The sequence below is a fragment of the Tauraco erythrolophus genome, chromosome 4, assembly GCF_009769465.1.
Source record: "Tauraco erythrolophus isolate bTauEry1 chromosome 4, bTauEry1.pri, whole genome shotgun sequence".
NCBI classification, from domain to species: domain Eukaryota; kingdom Metazoa; phylum Chordata; class Aves; order Musophagiformes; family Musophagidae; genus Tauraco; species Tauraco erythrolophus.
In genome coordinates, this window is record NC_141468.1 from 74,376,230 (window position 1) to 74,401,806 (window position 25,577).

The 25,577-nt window shown below is 47.1% G+C and overlaps 1 protein-coding gene across 1 annotated transcript in view; it reads right to left on the bottom strand.

Moving 5' to 3' along the window:
• Positions 1 to 15,424, bottom strand: part of ETV6 (ETS variant transcription factor 6) — a 143,786-nt gene extending 128,362 nt beyond the window's left edge. Inside the window, exon 1 of the mRNA XM_086610489.1 lies at positions 15,309 to 15,424. Within this exon, the coding sequence (XP_086466615.1) occupies positions 15,309 to 15,341 (33 nt within the window). The 5' untranslated portion in view covers positions 15,342 to 15,424. The remainder of the gene's footprint in view (positions 1 to 15,308) is intronic.
• Between the last annotated feature and the right edge of the window lie 10,153 nt (positions 15,425 to 25,577).

Here is a 25,577-nt window from a genome sequence, read left to right on the forward strand (position 1 = left end):
GTCTAAATCACTCCAAGTTTACCACTGGACTGCCATACAGATTATCAAACCCTCGCCTTTTTTTCCACTAGAAGGACAAGATCAGATAGAATACCGCTGCTTTCTAGAGCCAGGCATATCATTTAGCTCCTGTTTCAAGTGACTTGAAGAACAAACAGACTTTGCAATCTCCGAGGGCTGTGTTTTCCCAGTAGCCTTGTCACCATCACTTTTAAGGACTGCGGCTCCAAGTATGTGAAAGGCAGGGTAAAACTTGAGGTACAAACCTGAAGGAAAACACAGCATGGTGACTGTGCATGAACAAACAGGCTGTCCGTTTGGAAATGTGAGAAAGGGGCAGGCTGAGCACTGGGAAAGGCAGACATGGGAAAATTCAGCCCTGCTTTACCAGCCTAAAATGAGGCCTGCATTCAAGAGTGCGTTGTTAACTGTTCCTTTGTCCACAGATGGCATTCCAGCACCCACTTCTACAGCACCGTTAACCATATCGATACCCAAAGCCTGAGTGGGAAATTCAGCAGTTAAGTAGTCAAGTCCAAACAGGATATCAGTAAGGAAGAAATTAAAAATGATCTACAAAACCTGGGCAAATAATACAGTCCTTGGTCACAGGATCACGTTACTGCTGTGCTTGCACACTGGGCTAGGAAAGTGCATGTCCAGACTCTGCATGTGGAACACAGATATACTTTATTTCGCTTTTGTATGGAATGAGAAAATTAACTTCCCTGTGTTTAACACTGGGAATACAGAATTCCTTCAGCTATCAGCATCTTTTGAGAATTTCTGCTTCTGCTTTACCGTGTTGGTAGCAGGTATAACATCTTCAGACATTCAGGCTCTATAGCCAGCACTTGGGAACAGCGAAGGAAGAGTCTGTCCCCACAGGGACCGTCCAAGCTAGTGCTGTGGGACAGGACCTCAGGAGACAGTTAAAGGTGAGCGGGTTGTGCAGTACAGACATCACAACCAAGTTCAGTCTAAAGACAGGCAAGTATGTACCACGTTGAGAGCAAGCTGCTACAGTATCTGCCTGCTGTAGGACACCGTTCTAGATGTGGGGCTCGGAAAAGGACACACAAGCATTTGCAGGTTGTTTTTTTTTCCTTACAGCTAGCTCACCTTTCTAGTTCTGATTGTCCACTAACTGCAGTAGTGCAGGACAAGCATGGTTTGAGAATTAGGTCAACTTGCACTGAAGGAAAATATTTGGTGTACACAGGGTCCCACGAGAAGGTCCTGTCTGCTGGCTTACTCATTTCTTAATAGTTATGTGTAGGAAAACAAAGTCCAGCCACTCAGTAAACAACACTTCCTCCTCAATTTTCTCAGCTATTAGAAACTTGAAGAGTCAGGTATTGAAAGGCAAAGTGATTGAACTATCAAATCAAGACAGTCACTCCAAAGCAGGTTTCAAGCGTGCTGATGGAATAAATTAATGGAAGTGCTGGAACTGTCCCTGCATTGTATAACACCTGTTCATCAGCCACAGAGTCAGGCGGTTACATGTTTGTGCCATCCAAACAAACGTATCCTCGCCTTGCAAGGAACTGTGCTCGCTTGTCTCTTTATCGGCCATCACAAGAGGTGCGGCTGACACAGCACGTAGCATTTGAATTATCTAAGAATCTGATTATTTTTTCCACCCTCTCTCAGCCAAATCTGGGGAAAAACCTAGGGAAATAAAATAGGTCAGGGCACTTCATGCCAATAAATGGCGTCACAGCCCAAGAGGAGAGTCAAGGACAGGAAAATCCCCAAGAAAATTCACTGAGAAGTCCTTCGTAACCTGAAGGACTCACAAATTTCAAACGGTCAGGTTACCTCTGCTGAGGAAACACCGCAACAAGATCAAGAAACAGAGCAGAAGGTCTGATTCACATGAGAGGTTTTCTCAACTGTTATTTTTCCACTTGTAAGAGGCATCTGCATAGAGTCCAGCACCAAAGTATGAAAGCCCTAAATGAAAATGGAAAAACACCGTAGTTCTGGTCAGCCCAAAGGTCTGTTTAAGCTAGTACCACATCTCCAGCAACACCCAACAGGAAATGCTCAGGGTAACAGTACAAGGAATAAACTGTCCCTTGCACACTCCCTCGGCAACCCACAGGTTCGGGGCTTTCTGAGTCAAGGACTGCAGCTGTATCTTTGCAATTAATGGTCCCACATAGATCCATCTTGCATGAACTGTCTTTTGAAACCAATTCCCTGTTTGGCCCATTACAAATCCTGGCAGTAAGTTTGGTAACCTCACTGTATGTTGTGCGAAAACATACTTCCCCCTGTTTAAAACTGACGGATGCTTCTATCTGATCCTCCCTGTTCCCGTACGATGAGAAATAACCCTTCATAATTCAGCTTTTCCCTGCCTCTGCCTCTCATGACCTTCTAAAGCAAAATTTTACGATTTCCACAGAAGTCTGCAATGGGCCCAGCTGATTGCAGTTGCTGCCACAGCAAACTCCTCCCCCTCACTTCTTAATTCCTTCACTCTCAATCCCACCCTATTTCCCTGGCTCCTGTTTCCCTTCCTCCACTAATCTTCAGTCCTACAGCTTAGAGTGGGTGTATAGAAATAGAGATACCAGATCTCGGTACGGTTCAAACAGCTCCCTATCTACACAGACATGGAGAGCCACCCCATGTCAAAGCTCGCATCTTGCAGCAGCACCGAGTATCTTTAAATTTCTGTGTGTCTGGCTGTGAAGGCGGATGGGCTGAGAGCAGCATACTCTGGGAGCTCTGGTGGAAATCAGGACAGAAGCTCCAACCCCAAATCACCTGGACTCTTACCACCAGCATGTGTCTAGAAAAACCTGCAGGTGATCAGTTAGTTGGAGCTTTCGAGACTATGATAAAAAACTTTTCTCAGAAAACCCACAGGGACAAACTGAACAAAAAAATGACTATTTTTCAAGTATATGTAATTATTTCATTTCCAGAAGCATGGATACCAACCAAGCCATTCATTTCTGCAAGTAATTTGAACAGTGGGCAAGAAAAATTTACTGACCAGTCAAAACTGTTTAGGTTGGATCTGTTTCTCAGGTGTTACATGGAAAGCAACTCAAAAATGGAACTTTATTCCATCTTCAAAAGTTATCCTCCTAAACACCTCTGCTAATTAATTCGTTTAATTCATTTTGGGCTTTGTTGTTTTTTGTTGTTGCTGTTTTCTCTTCAGGAGATGAAAACTTAACACATGCATGTGTTCACTATAATGCTTAAGATTAAACATGCTTTAAAACCAAGCCCTACTCCAGGCCAGCTGCTCAGTGTCCTTTGTATGAAAAAATCATCGAAGGAGCTATCTTGATGTCTTCAATCCATGGCTTTCACACTTTCTTCACCTCTGTGCCAACCACCTGCTGACAACCCGGGTCCAGTTACGTTTATTTTTCAATTGAGGTTAAGAAAGTGACAGAACTTCTGTTGCTGTTTGAAGGAGGGTTTTTTCCTCTGTTTCAACAAAAAGAAGGCCAAGGCCCATAGAGCTGAATGATTATTTTGCATATGAGAGAGTAGTCTGTGGACAACTGATGGAAAGTGGACAGGGAATTAGGAAACTCCACTCTAGACTGAAGGAAACTGGCCCTCTCTTTCTCAGTATTTAAGTTCACCTTATAACTGGACTAGCTGAAGTGACGGTGACACAACTCTTCACCTCCTAGGGACACCCAGTAGGACCACGAGGTTCCCACCCCAGCACGCAGGAAGGGTGAGCATGAGTGATGGGACAGGCCAGCCTAAGCACAGTACCATCTGCCAAGCAAACAGTGAGGGGGGAGTCCCAGGTCGGCAGCAGGCAAAGTGCCCAAGGAGACCACGCCAGGAATGCACAGCAGCATTTTGCTGCAGCTATAGGTAGCAAGAGACTACATGAAGCCATTCTGCTCCCCATCTGAGAAGCAAGGCAATCCTAATTCCCCAACACAAGGAATCAGCTGTGATGACAAACATATTAAAACATTGAGCTAATGGAAACTTCTGAGTATCTTAGAAAGCATACAGACACCTCTAACACAGGACGCCAGTTAAAACCTGTTTTTAAAGGTGGTTTTCTTTCCAGGAGCACTAATGCTATAAGGATTTTGGTCTCATTTGGAACCAGGAGGCTTGTTCAGCATCTACAATGGCTTCCCTTCTTGCCTGCAAAGCCAAACCTTCATGCAAAAATGGAGAAATACCCCTCATGCCAGCTGAATTTCCATTGCTTCAGCCCTCTGTGGATAAGGAAGATGAGTGTCACCACTAAAGCATTAAATGAAATCTCAGTATAGAGGACAACACACACAGGACAGAAGGAGGTTCTGACCAGCACTGTATTTGAGATCCACCAAGGCATTATGTCTAAGCACATATAATTTTTCGAAGTAACTTTTAAAATTTCAATGTTAAGGTGGGGTTTTTTATTAAAAAAAAAAAAAAAACAACTAAGAAACGTGAAACTAAAGTGCATTGAGACCCAGTCATAACTATAATAGCAGAAAATAATTTTAAAGGTAAAAATCAAGTACAAAACTTTATGTCAAAGCCTAAAAGAAAGTCCTACCATTTGAACGAGTGGGACCCACTATTATACACCTAGAGCCCGAGCCTGCCAAAAAGCCAAGCCAGCTTTTGGCAACAGATACAGAGAGAATATTTTCTTCTTCCTGTTTAGTCAATTAGTTCATTAAAATGACTAGTTTTCCCAAAGTTGGAAAATGCTTTGGAGATGCAGAAAGTTTGTTTTCTTCCTCCAGTCAACAAATAAAAGTGAGGGGTGAGGGAGCAAAATCTACTAATACGAGATCAGCATGACAGGAAACAACCAGTGCAATGAAAAAAAAAGATAATATTCCATTTGCTTAATAAAAAGCTTGTTATTTATTAAGTAATATTACCTCAAAATGTACCAGATACTTCCATTTCATGCACAATTACAAAAAATGTTTTTGTTTTTTTTTTTAAGAACTATTGTTAATGCTCAGGGTTTTGGTGGAGGAGACTGCACCTGTAATTACATTTCACTGCAAAGCCAAGTGCAGTTGATCATACACAGCATGTAAAATTAAATAAATAAATAAATCATCCAGCAATAAACTAATTGGTTATTTTCCAAAATAACCTAACTACATGTATATGAGGCTATTCAATTGCTTATATACTTGTGGGCATTGTATACATTAGCAGAAAGGAGAACTAAATTTAGGTTAAAGGCCATATTTAGCTGCACATCAATATGTCTTAATGGCTATCTAACACTGAATCACACTCTCTTCAGGAAAAATAACTAAAAAGCACACATGCAAACAATATGTGAATTGATTTCATGTATCCAGTCTTCTGTTTGCCATTTAAAAAACACGAACAACAACAAAAAAAAAACAACCACACAAAGAAAGAAGTCACAATCAAAGAGCGATGCAAGGTCTGTACAAATGACAGCGTTTCTCGGGGAGGGAGACACTCCAGTGACTGCTTGCAACATTTGGCCAGGCAGTGAAAGCAGCAACTCTTACTGCCGTGGCTGCAAGCTCCAGTTGGGACACCATTTGTCACGCAAGTGAAACAGAGGTAATGCTTCAGGAACACATCTCACGCGGGTGATAACAGGAATTGGAAAAGCATGGCTCAACCCACATTTGGCTCCTAGAAGCAAACAATGCCTCTTCCTCATAACCAGAAAACTTCCCTTTTTCAAATGCTGATCTGTAATTCCTCTTCCATGTATTCCCTGAAGGTTTTCCTCTCCTTCATTTGAAGCTGGGTAATTAAAGCAACAAAGCCAATCTCACACTAGTCCTAGCAATCCAGACTTCACAAATCTCTCAGAGTCACAGACACAAATTCTTCTTTAGCTCTCTTCCCACTTACAATTAACTAGTGCTCTTGAAATCAAGACTGCTGGGGCTGAGACTTACGAAACAATCCAGAGGAGACTAATAAGCACTTGAGACCAGCCTTCCAGGGTGCAAAATTTTACATTGAAGCATCTGAATGCCTGTATATCACCAGAGCAAGCCTATCTTGCCTGGGATCTTGTCCCCAAAAGACAGTAAGTCTCTGTTTCAGGAAAGGTTTAAGAGACAGAAAAAGCCATCTTTCCACTTTGTAATTATAGGGTTTTTTTCTGCCCCCCTCCCCTCTGATACAGGCTGTTAGGCTTAGTATCTTCCCTGCACTCCTCTACCCTCTTTTTTAAATCCATCTGTACTTTTAGCCTCCACAGCATCCTGCAGCAGCGAGTTCCATAATTTACCACAGATGGAAGAAGTACTTCTTTTAATCTTGCTGGCTGGTAATTTCATTGCCTGCTCTAGTTTTGTACGATCAGAAAGAATTGCTCACCATACTACGCTACTGTGCGGTTTTATAGATTTCTATTATACCTCCCTCAGCAGTCTCCTTTCCAAGCTGAAGAGTCCTAGGCAATGCAGCTTCTCTTCCTATGGAAGTTTCCTCAGGCAACTTCACTGCTCAGTTCTGTATCTTTTTCAGTGTCACTACTCACCTTCCCAGTAGCCAGGAAAACATGCTGTAATCAGAACCAATATGCAGCATGGATTCAAACTGCAGTACACAGATAACTTCTATTTTACTCCTTGCTCCTTTCCCACTACAGTTTTATTTGCCTATTTGACCCCAAATTGAAAAATAAGCTCAGTTCTTCCTTTTATTCACCAACCAAATCATTTCCTAAAATACGATCCCAGCTGCCAGACCAGTTCTGGGAGGTTTATCAGCAAACAGGACCCAACAGCTCAAGGAGACCTCACTGTTTCTGTTAAGCAGAAGAGCCATGAGCGAGCCTCACTCAAAATTTCCAAGAGGGGAAAAAAAATCCTGCACTTTCTGCCCACTTCTCCAAGGCTGCAAAACTCAGCCACTGTCCGTCAACATGGTTCAGCTGGCCGTGCTAATTGGCTGCGCATATGCTATTAATTCACTCTCTTCTTACTTTGAGGTTTAAAAGAAGTTGTAATTTGTCCCAGTTGGAAGGTAATAAAAGCCAGCACACGGTCAGTCACGGATGGCTCTGACGACTTAGCTGGTGTGAGGCAGCTTGCTAAGACACTATTGCCAGTGTGTTTGAGCCCAGTGTTTACTGTGCAACGTGCGATACGTATCTCAGGCCACATGCCATGAAATATTCTACAGCCCACAACCTTCTTCCCCTGCAAGCCGCTCCCACGGTGTTCCCCGAGTCCTCTTCCAGAGAACCCATTTGCTCAAGTCATTTGACAGTGATGCAACCCAGTCTGTCAACTGAGAAATATCTTTTACACCCATCAGCACTTCTGTTCCTGCAACCTGGTGCCCTTCCTGGCACCCTGGGACTTAGCAGGAACGAATGCATCCTCATCCCTCTGTGAAAACACTGTAGACCTTCCTTTCCTCACCTCCATGGAGATGGTGGGTCCGTCACCCCACAGTCACAGCACAGCCCCAGTTGGGCACCCGGCACTTACATGTGCCTACACCAGGCTGCCTGACCCAGCACGGCAATGCTCAAAACTGGAGGGAGCTGGTCTTCTGGAGCTTGGGTGATGCTGCTGAGACCAGAGCCTCCACAGTAGAAAGGCAGTGGCACAGCTGACAATGGCCCATCAGCACTACCTCCTTCGCTCTGCAGGCTTCAAGTTGCAGCCAGTCTCACACAGTGGTGCCCGCTGACATTATCCAGGCAGGGAACATTTTTTCCAGTAGCCTCCAGTGATTCCTGGGACCAACATCCTCACCCCAGAGCCTCCGGTTCCTTGCACCCCATCGCCTCTAACCTCAACTCCTAAGCAGGTCTGAGCAGGCTTGGCTTTGCCCGTGTTTTAAAGCACAGGACAGGTAGGAAGACAAGAACTCGCTGTTCAAGAGGGAACATGATGAAACAACAATCTCCAGTCCTAATCCACCAGAAGAAAAAAGGATTACTTCTGTCATGGCAGGGGAAATCCCAACACAGACCTCAGATGAGCTCCTAGAAAGCGGAAAAGAGCTCCCCAATATTGCTATAATGCTGGGTTTGCTTCATTTGACCTCCAAACACATCAGAAGAGCTTCACAGTGCTCCATCAATGATGGAAACCTCTTTTATGTGAAGTCCTCTTTAGGGAAAAAAGGAGAAAGAGAAAAGGAAAACGTGGTTTGCAGACATTGAATGCCTTGTTGTGGCCCAACTAACTGGATAAATGTGTCTCTGAATTCTAGTACTACTATCTCTGGCACTTTTATTAAATATTTCACTTATCTGGTAGAACTCCAAGCTCCCGACTTTCCACAGAATCCCGTACCACTTAGAAAACATTCCCAGTTTCTGTTAATAGATGTTTTGGAGGATCCCACTGCAGACATAATGGAAAAATCACTTCAGCCATACTCTGTTGAAATACAAACTATATACAGAATCTCGCTCTCTGCTGCATTCCATCGGTTTTAAGGATGCTTCTTACTGGATGCCAGCTGGTTTCCTCCAGATTAAACTCTCAAGACTTTTCAAAACAAGTAATTTCCAAGCTTGATCAGAACCTACCTGAGCTAGCTAGGGGAAAAAAAAAAAAAAAAAAAAAACAACAAAAAAACACCCCCCACAAATACCACACAAACAAAAAAAAATCCACACCAATTCTACAACCAAAGCAGACACAAAAAACACCAAAAAAAACCCAAGCAAACAAACAAAAAAGAACCCCACCACCAAGAGATCACTCATAGTTCCTATTTGTAACCACAGTTAATTTTATTTTAAAATTAAAAATCCAAACTCTGGATTTAATATTAGCCAGCTGTTAATAGTTTAACATGTAAAGCCCGGTTGTCACAAGTGGAGTTGTACTAACGCTTAACTCTTGCAGTCACACCCAACACTACTTTTGGCTTCATACACATCTTTAAAATGATTTATAGCACTATTTATTTCCATGTGCAAACATTCCATAGAACACCAACACAAATAGTACAGTGAGAATCTGTCTCTTTCATACCCATTTTCTCTCTAGACTGTATAGTATTCGCAAACTGCACAAGAACAACATTGAAGCAAAGAAACTGCACGTGGCTTAACAAGGAATAACCTTTGGAAAATCATTTAGATGAAGAATCATTTATAGCTTGCCTTAATTGCTATGCCCAGCTCACTTTGGAGCTCAGTAGCATTACAGACAGATGCAATACCATCTATCAGTGAAAAGCTTAACTCCTTTCAAAATCTTTTATCTACCGCTGCTTCAGACATTCCATAAACAAGGCCAACTTTAGCTGGAGTTTTCTGCATTTATTTTCCTGCCAGCAGTGGCATTTTTTGAGGAAAAAAAAAAAAAAAAATCAGAATAATCTAGCCTTTAGTTCCATATGTTACTAAAGAAGTAGATAAAGAGAGTAGTTGTCCTCCATGCTCCAACAAAACAATGCCTGAAGGCAACTCAGCAACACCAGAACCAATATGGTCTAAATTTGGCTTAGGTTGTAGACATAAAAAATAACCCACGATAGCAGAAATCAATTGCCACAACTCTGCTGTTAAAAGCACAGGAGTTTTGCTGGCCTACCTGGTCTATTCACTCAGGCTGAACCTGAGCAAGTATCTGGGCTCCCTTTGGCTTTTTCCCGACTGCCTATAACATCCTACCTGCGGGCTGTCCTGGGCGGCCTCCTTCCCTCAGGAGGCACAGGGACACACTGTAGCCTAAAAATTAATTGTTGTGACAATGCTAGCAGCTGACCACCAGCCACTGCCTTTGCCAGTGGGTCCTCTCTTGTGGGATGATGCAGGTGTGTCTGATCTAACAGAGAGGGATGCCTTCCTTCCCCCAGGGAAAAATAACATCTGGGACAACCGCGTACACAGTCTGCTCTGCATTCAGCTTCAGGCAGCCCTGGGAAGGACAGTGGTCAAGGGAAGGCGGCAGGGCTTGCTCTGGCAGCCACATCTGGCTGCCATTCCTCCCAGGATCGTGGCAGAACCCGCACCACGCGCCCAGATCTCCCAAAGCCACGTTCAACGCAGGCTGTAGGCACAGAAACACCACCCTGCCCGCGCGTGGCTGATCCAGCTATTGGGACAGAGAGAAGCCGTAATATCTTGCTCTCTCCAACTGCTCAGCAGAGGTAGGTGGCCTCTGCCAGAAAAGCCAACAGCCAAGCAACAGCCACCTCCCCGCCTCCAAGCACTGTGTGAACTAAAAAGCCAGGAACAAATCCAATCACTCTGCCACCAACTTCTGTAATAAACACAATTTGTTTCCATGCTGCATTATACTAAGCCTCACTACTGCCCTGCAGAGGTAGGTTCATTATTATTTTATGCCTGTTTCACAGATAGGGACAGCAAGGGCCAAAGCAAACATTTTCAGAAGCTCTTGCTTTTGAATTGCTGTCACTCTGGGGGTGCCCACCTGAAGGCAATGAACCACAAATACTCCAAAACAAAGCTGTGCGAAAGAATCAAATTAGCTAATTTTTGGATTGTAGGTCAGAACCACACTACTGGCCAAAAACACAGGTTGCCTTAGCTCTCCTTTTTCACCGTGAGCAGGTAACTAGGAAAGCTTTTGTGGGAAGACTTCAGAAGGCGAGCACTCAAGGGCCCAGATAACTTTTCGACAGGCAGAAATATCACTTCTGTGTAACTGTACAAGACTTCATCTCCTGCTTATCATCTTTTCTATCAGCAAAGCACTGCTTAGCCACCTCCCTCCAAAAGGCACTTTGAGATGCAAGGTGCAATATGCATGCAAATTACCATTAAAGTATCCTCTGTTTAATTGGGGCATTTCAGATTGGGGCTGCTGTTTTTAATGGGTTGCCTCCCAGGAAACTGACTTCACCTGTAATGACACTGTGAATAGTAATGACCAGTGTTTAATTAGGGCAGTGTTAGTAAAATTTTGCTTCAGAGGGATTAAATTTAGCTGGTGCCAAGGAGTTAAGCGATTAATCAGGTGTTAAATAGTACGTACTTCTAAACCCTGGTCTTCTCCCATTCAATCCTACACCCATTGAACTTAATGAGAGTTTTGTCATTGACACTAACAGAAGGAGGATCCTCCTCCTAGTACACAAGTTCCCTAATAAACATTAAGGAACATACTCTGCACTAACTGATACTCAGTCTTTGTTAAGGGTAACAGGATTCTGGCTGCATGGTGCTGAACAGTCCCTCAGCATGGGAAGCCTTCGGTGGGAGAGAGCTCTTTGCAAAAACAGCATCAATGAACCATTAGGAGGAGACATACTTAAAAATTAAGTAATTCTGGGGAAGCCGGTTAGGATTGAAAGCTCAAACACTACGCTGATTCTTTGCCTTCAGCTTACGTGATCGGTGGTTTTTTCCTCTTCCGTTTTTTAAATGACTACGAAGTACATCCTTGAATCTGAAACGAGTACCAGTGAGACGAGTCTTTGAGCTACAGAGTTCTGCGACGACCCCTGCGGACCCCATGCCATCACAAGGTCCACCACGTACGGCTCACGGCAAGAGGAAGTGCTCACATTCACGAACGGACAGCTGCGCTCCGCTCACCACTCTGATCCACCAGAGTCAGTTGTGAAACCCGACTTGTAGGAAGGCTCTGTGCGTTCAGCGCTGCGCACAGAAAGCACCCTCGGCTCAAGCATCAGCCGGGCGCACGCAAGGGAGCTTGGGCCTGGAGAAGGCCTGGTCTGGGAGATCTGAAGCAGCTGATCCATCTCATATTCCCAGTTTTAGTTCCCTCCTCCCATACAATTGTTTGTATGCTAGCACGGCAAATAAGACTAAGCAACTGAAAGCACGGGATTCATAAAAAGAAAGAAAGAAACAAACAAAAAACACCAACAAATTGAAGTGCACCCTTTGGGACCTTTGTATTTGCCTGCTGAATTTTGAGCCTCCATGTGACACCATGGTTATATACTCAAGGTATTATCATTTCAGGAAAAAAATAGGGAGAGCCTCAGAACCAGAAAGCTCCAGGTGAGGTTTTAAATAGAACTCATCACCACATGGACCTTAATCAATCACAAAAATCATTGCCTGTGTCCAAACCTCTAGTCCTGTCTCCCTTTGTGCTTTTGCTCTCGTGCGAGTCTTTGCCAAGATGTTTACACCCTCCCTGTGCCTCAGTTCTTCCATCTGAGGGAGTAGAGGTGAGGCCATAAGGATCACTTGCCAATATTTTAAGGAGTGCCAATGTCATGACAGTATTTACAATAATATAATCAGCTAACTACTACAGCTCAGGATCAGATGAACAGGTTTACTACCGATGGAGACATCCCCACAGCTGGGATGAAAAAGGTGTACGAATATGACAACCAAACCAGATGTCCCTTCCCAAGCCCCCTTGGGCTGGAGTCTGCTACAAGCCTGAAGCCTGTCAGTTCACACAGAGAGTAGGCTGATGCCCTAAGGTATAGCAAGCACTGAGAGTCCAATCTTCATGCTCATCTCTGACTCCCAAGATCTTATTTTCCTGAACCCCGGTGATGACTTCTCTCCACAGCTTTAAGCTCTTTACACATGCACTTAACTTCCTTTCCACAACAGGTCTGCTTGCCATCAGCCAGGCAAGCACACACTCAAGCGTTGGCAAGATCAGGATACTAAGCACTGAATTCCTCCTCTCTCGGAAAGAGAGTTAATGTAAGTAAGCACACACACTTGCCACAAAGTAAACACATATCAATATACAATCACACATACATACTGATAAGCACTTGACATGAACCAAGATATTACTGCAAGTTTATATTTATTACCAGTAGTTAAATATATATCAAAACTTCACCTCCTCAGAGTTTTCCTGTATCTTATTAGAGTGCTTCCCTAATAAGGTGAGATAAGGAGACCACGCACTGAGCAGCCTGGGCATAAACAAAGCACTAGCCTTAACTCCCTCCGCTGCAGCTTCCCATGGTTCATCTCCCCAGCTGCTGTGGCATTTACTGCACGCACCCCTGCCCCGTGTCGGAAGAGGAAGGGCAAAAAATAAAAAAATACAATATACATCCACCAGCACCACCTCTTCCAATTCACAGGCTCCTAATGAAACTCTGCAACACCCTTGCAGCACAATACTTTGGCTACTTTTCAGAACAACACAGAACAGCAGCTTAGCAGTAAAGTCTGAGTGTCGTACGGAGCTCACTCCTCCGCCTCGACCTCATGCTCTGTACCACGAGCTGGACTGTCACGCTGAAGAAATAATCGATCGTACTTGTATAATCACACCACCATTTAAACAGCTCCTCTTAAATCCAGCTGCTGATTGCAACCACCTTTAACTCTGCCCGGTTGAAACAAGTGTCCAAAAAACAACGGTAGTTAGAAAAACTGAAGAGAAAGTCATCCAGATAGGTTTGACTGGTGAAGAAACGCTATCATTTGAAATTCACATCTCTGTCTGAAAATACATACTTTCTATATTCAAAACTATTTTAATCATCACCAACAGAGACGCCAACAACAGTAGTTTCTGTAAGATAACTGCAAGGGTCAGCAAGCAAACAAATCACACATTAAAAAATAAAAAACATGATCAGACTACAATGTTCGGAAAGTCACTCAAAAAAAAAAATCATTTTTCCAATATCTCTCTAAACGTAATGAAAAACTGGCATTTAATCATTTCAAGACTCAACTGGAAGTTTGCTCATGTTTCTCCTGCTACGTAGCTGATCCCTTACAGTATGACTCTGTAACGTACCTTAGTGAGGTTAGGGAAGGACCAGTCTTACTGTTCCTGAAATCAACAGTAGTTTTGTTGCTGATTTCAGTAAGAGCAGAAGTAAGCCTCATATTTTCAAAACGACTCATGTCAAAAACACAACTTATATGACACTACTTTTTCGTGACATTCATTTGTGTTCTTCTGTCCAGAGAACTCATCCTACCTTTCCATAGGGTTTACTAGAAAGAAACAGTAGTTATATTTCAGTTTATACATACAGGGATCTGCTTAGTTAATTGTACACATTCTGCCTGCATTAGCATTTTGCCATACTGTAACGCGCATACAATACCCCATTATCCAATTTGTGCGTCTGTGTTATGAAAAGTCAAACTGGACTCTCTAAGCCATGAGAGTTCACGGGACACAGGCCCGAACGCATTTAACTCGGCAAGAGAAAATACACCCAGTAGCTTTCGAATTGCGGACACACCGTATGGAACGCAAGACTCCCACTATAAACATACACACGCACGCACAGGACAAGCAAACAAAAAAGCGTCATGCTTTTTAAGCTGAACGGGTGGTTATTCCAGGCTCTTCTCCTTAGGGAGAGTCTGGAAGTCACCTTTTCCTTCCAGGCAGGGAGAGACAACTGCTAAAGCACTCTCACTCAGACAGAGTTAGTCGGGAGCAGAAGGGAGATTCCTGGCTGGCAAGAAGGCAAAGCGATTCCTGAAGAAAATGCAAGATTGAAACAAAACCGAGGGGTGAGGGAAGGAAAGAGGAAGGAGCGGGCTGCTAGATGGGAAGGGTCAGGACAAAAAAGGAAACTCAATTTTGTTTCCATTGTCTCAGCTTTATACCGCCTCCACTTAAAACGAGAAACTTCACGGGGCAACCCCTTCGACAAGCCAAGCCACGGAGGAACGCATCCCCCGGGGCCTGGCAGAGCGGCACCGGGCTGCGCAGCCCGGGCTCCCCTACCTGCGGACGGGCAAGCGATGCCAGTAAAGGCAGCGATTAAAAACTAATAATAACAACAACACAAATATTACCAAAACAAACAAAAAAAAAAAAGGCAAAAAATACAACGCAAGCCCCACAACCCACTGTTGGAGGAAGCAGCAGCGGCTGCATCTCCCCGTCGGCAGGAAACTTTCTGCGAAGTTGCTGGCGGGGGACCGCGGGCAGCCAGCCCCGCGGAGGCCGGGCCAGGCTCCCGGGCTCCTTTTCCAAGCGCCCAGCGCGCCGCCGGCTCCTGCCGCGAAGCGCCACGCCGTGAAATCCCGACCGCGGCGGCTTTGCTGTGCGTGTCCCCCCGGGGCAGGGGCAGGCGCAGGGCGCTGACAACCGACGGGAGCCGCGTCCCTCTGTCCGCCTCCCGCGTCCCCCTCGCCCGCGGCCGGCCGCCACGGCGGGCAGCTCCGCGCTCCCGAACGCCGCGGCCGGGGGCTGCGTGCCCCGCAGACGCGGGGGGACCCCAACCCCCCGCGACCGCCCTTCGCGCAGGAGTTAAAAAAAAAAAGCAAACAAAAACAAAAAAAGAGGAAGAAACAGTTATTTTCACCCAAATAACCCAGGGCAAAACACGGCGCCCACCGCCCCGAGCCGCCGGCGGGCGCGTCCCGCGCTGACAGGGGCCGGACAGACGCAGGGACGGACAGAGGGACGGAGCTTTACCTTGATGCAACACTGAGCAGGAGCCTCAGACATCTCTCAGGAGGGAAACGGCGAAGCCCGGCGGGGCGGGCGCGGGCGGACGGGAAGTTCTCGGGCTTTCCCCACTTTCCGCTCCTCTCCCAGCCCGGCAGCGCGGCCCGACCCGGCCCGTCCCCTCAAGGGGAAGTTACTGCCGCCACCATCGCCCGGCGGCGGGCGCGGCGCGGCCCGCGGAGCTGCCCGGGGGAGGCGCCCCGCCGCCCGAGTCCCCTCCTCAGCGCCGCCGCTCCTCCGGGGGCGCGCGATCGCTCCCGCCCGCGCGCGCCTGTGGCTCTGTGTGCGTGTGTGTATGTGCGTGACTGCGCGCGCTCTGCCCGTGCGAGCCCGTGTGCGAGCCGGTGCGCGCGCGCGGTACGGGGAGCGGGGGGAGGAGGGGGGGAGCGGGGGGCGTAGGGAGAGGGGCGGGGGCGCCGGCGGGAGGGGCGGGGGCTACCGCCGCGGCCTCGCTCCCCGCCGGTGTTTTCCTTCCTGGAAGAGAGAAACCGAAAGGCGGCGGGGTCCAGGCCGGGCCTGGCCGAGCATTGCGCCCCGCCCCGCGCTGCTCATTGATCCGGAGTTTCGGGGCCGAAACTGACGTGGGTTCCCGGCACCCCGCACCGCCCCTTAAAGGGGCCGCGCCGGCAGCAGGCGGCCGCCGGCAGTGAACGGCCACCACCGCCGGCGGGGAGGGGCGAAGGCGGGGCGGCGGTGCACCGCGGTCGGGGCGGGGGCGAGGCGAGCCGCGGCCGCCCTCCGGTGCCGATGCGGGCCGGCCAAAGCCGGGGGGAGGGTGGGAAGGCGTAGCGGGGTCGCGTCGTCTAATTTCATTTGCCTTCGCGGGATACCGCGGCGGCAAGGGGAGGGCGGGCCCTTTAAACGCCGCGAGCCGGCACCGGGATAGGCGAACGTGACTTGGGGGAGGGGAGGGAAGCGGGGAAGCGCCGTCCCGCGGTCAGCACAATGGCCTTTGTTCCGCCGCCGCGGCTGCCCCTTTAAGAGCCTCGACCAGGAAATGAAGCTCGGGTTACCGCGGGGCACGGGAAGTCTCGGGCGGGCTGGGGGGTGGGGGGGGGGTACCGGCGGGTACCGACGGGCCGCGTTCCCCCTTCCCAGCCCTGCGTGCGACCCAGCCCGCCGCCCCACAGCCACGCCCGCCTGCCACTGCGGAGCCAAAGGGACCGTGGAGGGGTAGCGGGAACCCCGGGGGAGCTTCCTCCTGCCGGGCGGCGAGGGAAGCTCCCGGGGCTCTTCCTGTGCTTACGCTCCGGAGTGGGTCGCACGTAGCTCGGCAGAGAGGTTCAGGGGGGCGTTGTGTCACCCGCAACGCGTGGGAGACATCCTATAGCCGGCTGCCGTGCTTTTCCAGCACCCTCCAGCTCCTGGAGCCCCAGGACTGGGTGCAGCCCCAGCCCCCGTGACGGAGGGGGTGAAAACGGTGGGGGGTAACGCAAAAGGCGACTTGGCCGTCTCTTGATCTGAGTCTTTGTGATTTTTAATGGCGGTTCTTGGTGTCCTGGCTGGTTTTTGGATGCACCTGCTGTATTGCAAGCCCCGAGCGTGCCCGAGAGCCCAGTCCTGCCTGTACCCATGTCACTGCAAGGCAGAACCAGCGCTGGAAGCTGCTGTAAGGATGCTGTGCGTTGGGATAGAATAGGCTCCTATGAGGTGCTCCAGTGCTCCCGAAAATAGCCAATGAGAGGGAATCCTACCACGGTGTTTTAAAGCAAGCCTTAGCTCACGTTATGTGGCATCCGTTTAAGCGTGGCAGGCTTCCATCAAATGCAGTGCTGCTTCACCTGTGTGGCCAGGAGGTGAGACTCCTGGGGTCTCCCAGTGGGCATCCCTTGGTGGGCTACTGCAGGCTATTCTGCAAACGAGGACCGGCTCCCCACAGCCTTGTACAGCTTTGTTTTGGCCAGTCCCTGAAACTAAATGAGGAAGAGGGAGGGAAGGCACTGTTCCCTCTCAGCCTAGAGATCAATGACCCTTTTTTAATATAGGGCCAATGCAATAATAAAGGTTTTGTATTTACCCATCTTCCCGCAGCGTGGCTGAACTGCTGGAGTTGAGTTGTTGCATGCCTATTGCTTTTACAATGCTGCTCTCTCCTCTATTAGTCTCTCTGCTTCATCACTATGACATTTTCCCTTCCTACCTGTGTGATTACCTCTGGCTTTCCCCAAGTGCTGAGTCATTATTCTGTTTCTCATGGCAAGTTGGGTTTTTTTTGTGTTTCCTTGTATTAAATGTAGAAATTAGAGATGGAAAAGACCTGTTAGGTCATCAACTCTGCTCCCCTGCTGGTAGAGGATTTACAGCACATGCTTGATTGATCTGCCCACTTTTGGTTTAAATGGCTCAGGTAATGGGGCTTCCACCTCTTTCTTTTGGAGACCATTTCACGGTCTAACAAGTCTCATAGTCAGGAAGACAGTTGGCCTATATATTCATTTGTCCAGTTTCACCCAATTACTCCTGGTTATAACCGTGTATTGTACTCCCCTAAACAGTTTCTCTCCTATCTGGTTGTTTGTGCTTTGCACCCAGGTATCACTTCTTTTCCTAGCTTTTGCCATTCGTTCTTTTTATCTCCTTTCATTAATGAGTCCCTGCATCCACTTTATCATTGTCGTTGGTCTTCTCTGATTCCCATACAACTGGTCATCATCTTCTCAGCCCACAGATGCCCACGTTTAGGGACAGGTATCTGCCTGATCCTTTGTGAAGCCAAACTCCCATCACGGTTTAGTTTGACTCCAAGTTGCCTCAGAAGCTTGTACAAAATCATTCACCTGCCATCTCCGTGAATCAGATCTGGTCCTGTTACTCCTCAGTGTTCCCTCTTGCAGTGCTCCGGCAATCTGTTTTGTCCACGGAGACTGTGGTGAAGCTATGTGTCCTGAGTCTCATTTTTCTGCCTGGAGTTTTGACATCTGTTCTTTCTGGGGTGACTGATATCTGTTATTCCTCCCACTTTGATTAACAGCTGTTGCAAATACAGGCCTTGATCCTTCTTGGCAGACCTCTCAACCAGTATGCAAATATCTGTCCAAGATCACAACATGGTTTAGAGTTGTTCTCTTCCAGCTTCTTCTGTTCTTTTTTTTCCACTACTCCACTAAACATGAGTGCAATGGGTGGTAACTAGAAAAGGTAGGGAGAGCCATGCTGCGTGTGTAGAGAAGGCCACAGCTGTTGAGTGCAGCACATTTCCAGCCAGAAGTCAATCCCATTGAAGCTGCTGTAAGAAAGCTGGGAAAGGAAACATGGCTGGACAAAACACATGCCACACCACCCTATGGTCTGTACTTGCCAACAGAAGCAGATATGCCTCAACCGTGCTAGCCAGATGCTAGCCATAGTGACTGAAGAACCTCTTTGAACAAGATGGGCCAACTTCCTTATAACACATTAGCTTCTCTGCTTGGTTCTGCCCTTGTTTCTCTGACCTGATTTCTCACGGTTCCTCTCATTAGTTCCATCTCTTGAGACCTCGGACTACATGGTCATAACTGCTGCTCTGTGAAGGAGAGGAAAAATGCTGCCAAATCTCCTGGTAAGCAGGATGGTCTGTGGTTGCAAGTTGGTTTCTCTGGAAATGTAAGGAGAAAGCTTCTCCATCTGTCAGCTCCCTTTCAGATCCGCTCCGTGTGGAGATTGCACAGAGCGGAAAGAAAGTACATTAGCTCGTATTAAACCTTGAACAGGCTCCCAGTTAGTTTCCTTCCCTCTCACCTAGAGCCTACTGCTTAGCTTATCTCTAGGGAGGACCCTTTAGTTAAAAGCAGGATTTATGATCCCACAGACCTTTCATCGATGCCCTAGCCAGAAATCCCCTAACTTTTTGCTCGGCTAGGTGACAGCAACACCAATTCGGGCAAAAGGTGACCATAGTCTGACCTGTGAAGTGAAGCCAACTTCTTGCCTTGCTTAAGGCTCTCCCAGGAAAGTGAGACGGGTGGTGTGCTGGAGGACAGGAGCAGGAGGAGAAAACCCATAGACAGAAATATATTCTTTATCCTCATAGCAGCCTGAAAATCTGGCTGTGGATGCTTTTATATTCTGGTCTAGAGTTTGTCCCTGAAAACAGAGCAAGACCTGAAGAAAAAGAGGCAAACTAACCTTTCATTGGGACTTTTCATTTTCTGTCCACAGCAGTGCATCTGCATACCGTCTTCCACTGCTTCTCTGTCACTTGGGCCTCTTTTATTACAGCCGTGAGACTCCCAATGTCTTCCTACTGGCACTTTCTCAACAGCTAGGCTAGTTTTTTTCATATGTCCTTAAAGGATGTTGGACCCTTTTTCCCAAAGGAGTGAGACACTTGGGAACCTACATCCAGCTGAATGCTGAGGTTTTAATTTCTTCTTTATTTTGTGTACTGGTTTTGTTTTCCAGCAGTGTAAAACAGTACCTCAGACGTTTGCAGTAATCATTGACTTCACCTTGCTTTTACTAAGGAGACTTTGTTCATGGTAGTATTTTTTTCTTTCTTCTTTATCTTTGGAAAGGCACTCTTTAGTTCCCAATGCCCAGTTATCATTAACTCATTCTACTGTTTCTCTGCCGTTGTTTTTGTCTTCCCTTTATCTTTCCTCAGCACAACTTTACTGACTCACTTATTTAGTGCTCGCTTCTTTGGTTGATTTGTATTACTAGATTTATTTTTATCTTCCAATGTTTAAGCAGATACAAATAGTCACTTGATGTGACTTGATGGGTCTGCTGACATTACTGAGCCTCGACAGAGATGACTCTTCTGGATTGAGGGACAGGATCAAGCTCTTAAGGAACAAAATGCAGTAGAAGACAGTAGTAAATTCCAAGAGCATGCAAGGATACGTTGATGTTAGCGTGCAACAGAGTTTTTCATCCTGAGGACATACCAGGAAATCCATGGGAGTTGTTGCACAGAGGGGCTGTGGTAGTGATCCTCGTTGCACATTTAGCACGATTCTTTTTTCCTTACCAAATTGCTTTCTGAAACCGAATTGCATTTTATGGCCCTGGTGTGCATCAGTCATGTTGCTTCTCATCATTAGCAGTAGGATTAGCTTTCACTTCAGGCAAGTCTTTTTTCCAAGATTCAGCCAGGTTAATGTTTCTTGTGATAGAAGTCCAAAATCCTTGGCTTTTTAGGAATATATAGGAAATTCAGTCTGAGATGTTAGAGTAAGAAATGCTATATCTATGTTATTTGCATTCTTGTTTGTTCACCTAAGAGCCTAATCTTCTTTGAGATTCAGTGGTCTTCTAAATGCTCAGGGCTGACTCTATGAATAGAATTTGCACCACTATAATGGTTTTGGTAAAAGGTTGGTTTGTTTGTGTTTTTTTTTTTTTTAATCAAAATAGCAATACTAGTGCATTCTCTAAAGCTGCAGGCATTTTGATATAAAGATGCTTATACAATTTACATAGGCACTCGCATAGCTTTCCCATTTCAGAAACCCACGACAGTCAAAATGGAAATGCAGAAATCCTGATATGACACCTAGTCATCCAGCAGCAAATATATGTTAAAAAAAACCCTGAGCGTGCTTGATGCTCTAAGCTGCCATCCTTACACATCATCATATACTGGATTATTTTGAATCATCTAGTATATTGCTTCTGTAAATAAGGGAAACATTTTCTACCACGGTAAGTATGACTATTCTGTTAGGAGAAAGAGGAAAGGGGACTGAGGACTGTGCTGATTTAACTCCTCTTCATTGTTCCAAGCAGAGCAACGTCTTCTGAGAGACAACTTTATAGTCATGTTTGAAAAGCGGACTTCACTGCACAAGTCACTGCTTAGACGCGTGTCGACAGTGCTGCTCCCTGGTACATACTTTCATGTTGCAGCACGTAAAAATGAGGCAGTGAGTGGCCCTGACAGAGCTCCTGAGAGCACTAACTGCAGTGACGCCAACCTGGCGATAGTTAAACCTGGCTATTGGGTTGGGCTAAACTGTGATGGACCACGGGCCCCTCTCATACCACTGCGAGCAACACGGTGGCACCACGAGGCTGTTACAACCAAGTCGTTGTCTACCTCTTCTGATGTTCTGGTTAGAGTATGGTGCCACAAAGCAAGTTTTCAAGGGCTAGCACCCTGTAAAAGTGCCCGGTCCCATGCTGCTGCACTACATGGGTGACAGCACACCCTCCTTCAGCCCTGCCAGCAGCTGCAGCACTGTGAAAAGGCACGAGGAATATATCGTGTGTGTGCGTCCCTGTGTTTAGAGCCAGACCAGTTCCTGTTGCTGTGGTGCACGCAGATGGACGCTAGCAGGGATACCTTAAACTGGAAGCTTGTGGTCCCTCAAAGCCAGAGATGCAGCTTCTCCCCTCAGCTCGTGCTAGTAGCCCTCTTGCTCACTACCAAAGAGACAAGAGGCTTGGCCAGGCGCTGCTCTTTGCCCTGACCCTACAAAATCTTGACCCAACAGAACGTGCGGAAGTGCCGTCGGACATGCAAGGGCCAAGGACTAAAAGCAGGGGACCTCTGCCTGTAAGTGGAGATGGGCAAGGCCAGGCAGGATGAATCGGAGGCTATTTGGAGGAAGGAAAGTGGCTCCTGAGCCTGGGAGGGCTGAGAGGAATGGCAGGAAGTCTGCTGGGGGAGGATCAGTAGCAGGGAGCTGCAAAGGAGCTGGGGTAGGAGGCTGACCTGCACTGGGTGAAACCTCCCTGCTCGACCTACTTTAGCAGGGGTGGTTGTTTAAATGGAATTTAAATCTCTGCGGATATGAGAGGAACTTTCCAGCATCACCCGAAGATGTGCAGTGACAGGGGCAGGGCTATGCCGGGCAAGCACGTGGGCAGCCAGAGCCAGGACCAAGGTCCTCAGTGCCACAGAGGGATTGCCATGGACATGGGCTCATTTCTTGAGCAAGCAGTGCTCCACAGGGTGCGCAAAACCACAAGTAAATGAGGGAAAGCAAAAAAGGTTACTAAAAAGAGGATTTTTGGAAGGTACTTCTGCAAAGCGCCAGATTCTAAGCTACCAATTTCAGACATAAGCTGTACCTTCATGCTTTATATTTGCCTAGTCCAGAACAGTGAAGTGTATGTCAAAATATAGACAACCTCAGGAATTCAAAATAATGAGTTAGGTGCCTCTCACCTCCAAATCACAAGACTTTGAGGGGAAAAATTATTTTTGAAAATTCTGTAAATTGTGTGCATCTGCATTTTCTTATCTTGCCTTTGGATTTTGTCTTGTAAAATACAAGTTTTCAAACTTTTCCCTCAAATTTTGAATGCTAGAAAACTTCTTTCTTCTCTTTCCTTCCTTCTTCTTTCTTTTCTTTTTTTTTTCCTTCTTCTCTCCATCCCTCCCTCTCTCCCTCCCTGCCTTCCTACCTGCCTTCCTATTTCATATGTAATTACATGATTCAGACCAGGAAAATTAAGGAGTAATAAGATATATGATGAAACTCAAGGTAAAAGTCAAAAACCCCATCAAGCGACTGACATGCAAAGCATTCTAAACAAAAATAAACAGAAAATAGAAACTGAAGGGACAGAGTTCAAAATCTGTGTCAGGTGAGTCCAAATTGGTTTGCATTTTGCACTTGGCTGGTTTTTACTTCTCCAGTTGTCTCACCTCAGCTGCAGAGGTGATGCAAACTTTTCTCAAAACCTAATCCTCCCTATTAGTAATATTTTCACAGGCTTGCCCCCCTTCTTCCTTTTTCAGCATCATTTTCTCCACAGGGTGACAGGATTACAGCTGTCATGCCCGTTCCGAGTTGTGGTGCACACTCTGTCATCCATGTCATCGTAACTCTATATCTTGCTGGCAGTAAAAGAGTGACACAAATTGTTTTCCTGCCAGATAAACATTGTCTAGTAGATTTAATGCTCATAATCTAATGTGAGGAATAACATTATATGAGCAACAGCAGTCAATCTGCTTACAACGATTGCCCGGTATTGCTGGGGGGAAAAAGATAAATAGGTACTGCTGCTTCAAGCCTGTGGAAGCTCAGCACCTTTCTGCTCAGACCTGCACCCTCTGGGGCAGGGTCTTAAAGCACCGTGACCACATAGCTGCAAAGCCAGTGGGGTGATGTGGAAATTCAAGAAGGGAAAAGGGAAAGGGAAAGGGAAAGGAAAAAAGGAAAAGGAAAAGGAAACTCAAGGCTGAGCGGGAGTAGTGCATGCTCAGCAAACGGCAGAATGAGACCTCAGTAAATGAAAAAAAGCTGCGTGAGTACAGCTTGTTGCACAGAATTGTGATTTATTGGCTTTTATTTTCAATAGTTCCAGTGGCATCATGATGTAGGATTTTATAGCCTATTAAATCACGTCTGACGTTTATGGATATAGTTTAGAGTGCATGCATTATGGATAGGCAGTAGCCTCTCCATAGCTGAGCAGCAGTTTCCACTCACAGGTCTTACTCCATCCTCACACCCTTTATAAGTTTAGCTCAGAAACTGCCAAGTGCACCCCAAAGATGAAGATTCTGGTTAAGAATACAAAAACTAAATAACTTTTCTATTCCCATTGAGTTACAGCTCATTCAGATAGCCCTGATCTAAAGTGGCCTTTATTTCTGTTGTTGTCTTCCATTTCCAAAAGCAGGTCTGCTCCCAGAAGGGTTAACTGCTGCTTCTTTGGGCACTGCATATTCTGCAGTGTCCATCAGAGCAAACAGATCGCCCTCTCGCAGGAAAGAGGTGGTAATCAGCTCAAGTCACTGAGGATATTTTTTGATACGAGCAGGGAGTGGCGTAATTAAGACCGGAAATTCGAGCTGACCCCAATATTAGCTTGGGAGGTGACTGAGAAGAGGCACAGAGGTGGGTGGACCTGGGTGCCAAGGCCTGACCTTATATTGAGCCCAACTCTGCACAGGTCTCTGGTGGCTACAGAGGGCCCCCGGCCTCTTCCTCTTGATTTTAGCTTGAGCACTGTTCTTGGCAACATCGATCCCAGCAGGTTTTGTGTCCTTTTTGTGTGCAACAAGCAGGGACAGTATCTGAGGATGCTTCTGCTCCTACTTAATGTCGGGCATGGGTGGTGCTGGAGGACCAGTCCGTGGAGCCCCCATGAGCCTGTACCAAAGGGCAGAGGCGTTGGGCTCTCCACTGTTGCTCACCGCCCGGCGTTGTCCTCACAACCTACGGCTCATCATGTGGACAGCAACGGGATGGCAGTGTTGCCATCATTTCCTGCCCAGCATGTGGTCCACCGCCCCTTCCTAGCCTTGCAGGAGGACAGCCTTGAGGCAGATCCGTCTTTGCAGCCGCTGCCTGAAGAAAGCAGGGGTGAAGTCTTGGGTTGTGCCAGTTGAGAGAGGCTGAGAGGGCACCGGGGAATGAGGAGTTGCAGGAGCAGGGAGGGCAGCTTGGACAGGTCCTGTCAGCCAAAGCAGAGGGAAAGGGTGAGGATGGAAAAGGCAGCTGAGAGGAGGACCAGGGTCTCAGCTCAGGAGACACCTCGCCAGCAGTTTCAGGGGGAGAGAGAGGGTGTGATCAGAGGAGCGGCTGGGTAGGTGACCTTGACCAGAGGGGAATTCAGCCTTCCTGCCTGTTATCCAGGGGGAATGGCCCATGGCCAGGGAGACTCCTCCATGTCAGAGGACGATGGCACAGGGACCTTTGTGACCAGAAGGCTTTGGCTGCCTGGAGAAGACAGTTTTATAAGCCAGGGCCTGAACTAAACACAGATTGCAGTGGTCACAGCTACCACCGCAAGAGATAAAGACACGTTTCACTCTTAGATAGCATCTCACAAGCGGTAATTAAATTTTTACAACACCCATGTGAGGTAACTGCGTGATTATCACTCCTATTTTAAAGCTAGGAGAGACGAGAGGCTGAGCGACTTGCCAAGGGCCAGGTGGTGAGTCAGTGGCAGTGCCGCCATCGCCAGCTGAGAGCTCCCGGTTCCCAGCCCGGTCTGTGAACCGTGGTGGCGGCGTGGCAGCCTCCCTGCTGAGAGATGAAAGCCAGCTGATTTCCCAAGCGCTTTGATGAGAGAAGGAAGGTTAGAAATAGCCTGCGGCTGTTTCTAGAGAAAGTGTCAGGGCTGAGGGAGAATTTCAGAGGAGGGGAGCGGGAAAGAGGATGATGGTGAAGTAAATATCGATACGAGTGGCTACGAAGGGAAGGGAGACGATAACCCAGAGCCCAATGACAGAGGAGGAAAATGGGTCAACAGAGAAGGTAAATTTCCTTGGGAGGCCTGGGGGAGAGGAGGAGAGGCAGCAAGAAAGGAAAGAGCGATGAGAAGGGGATGAAGGAGAAAAAAAAT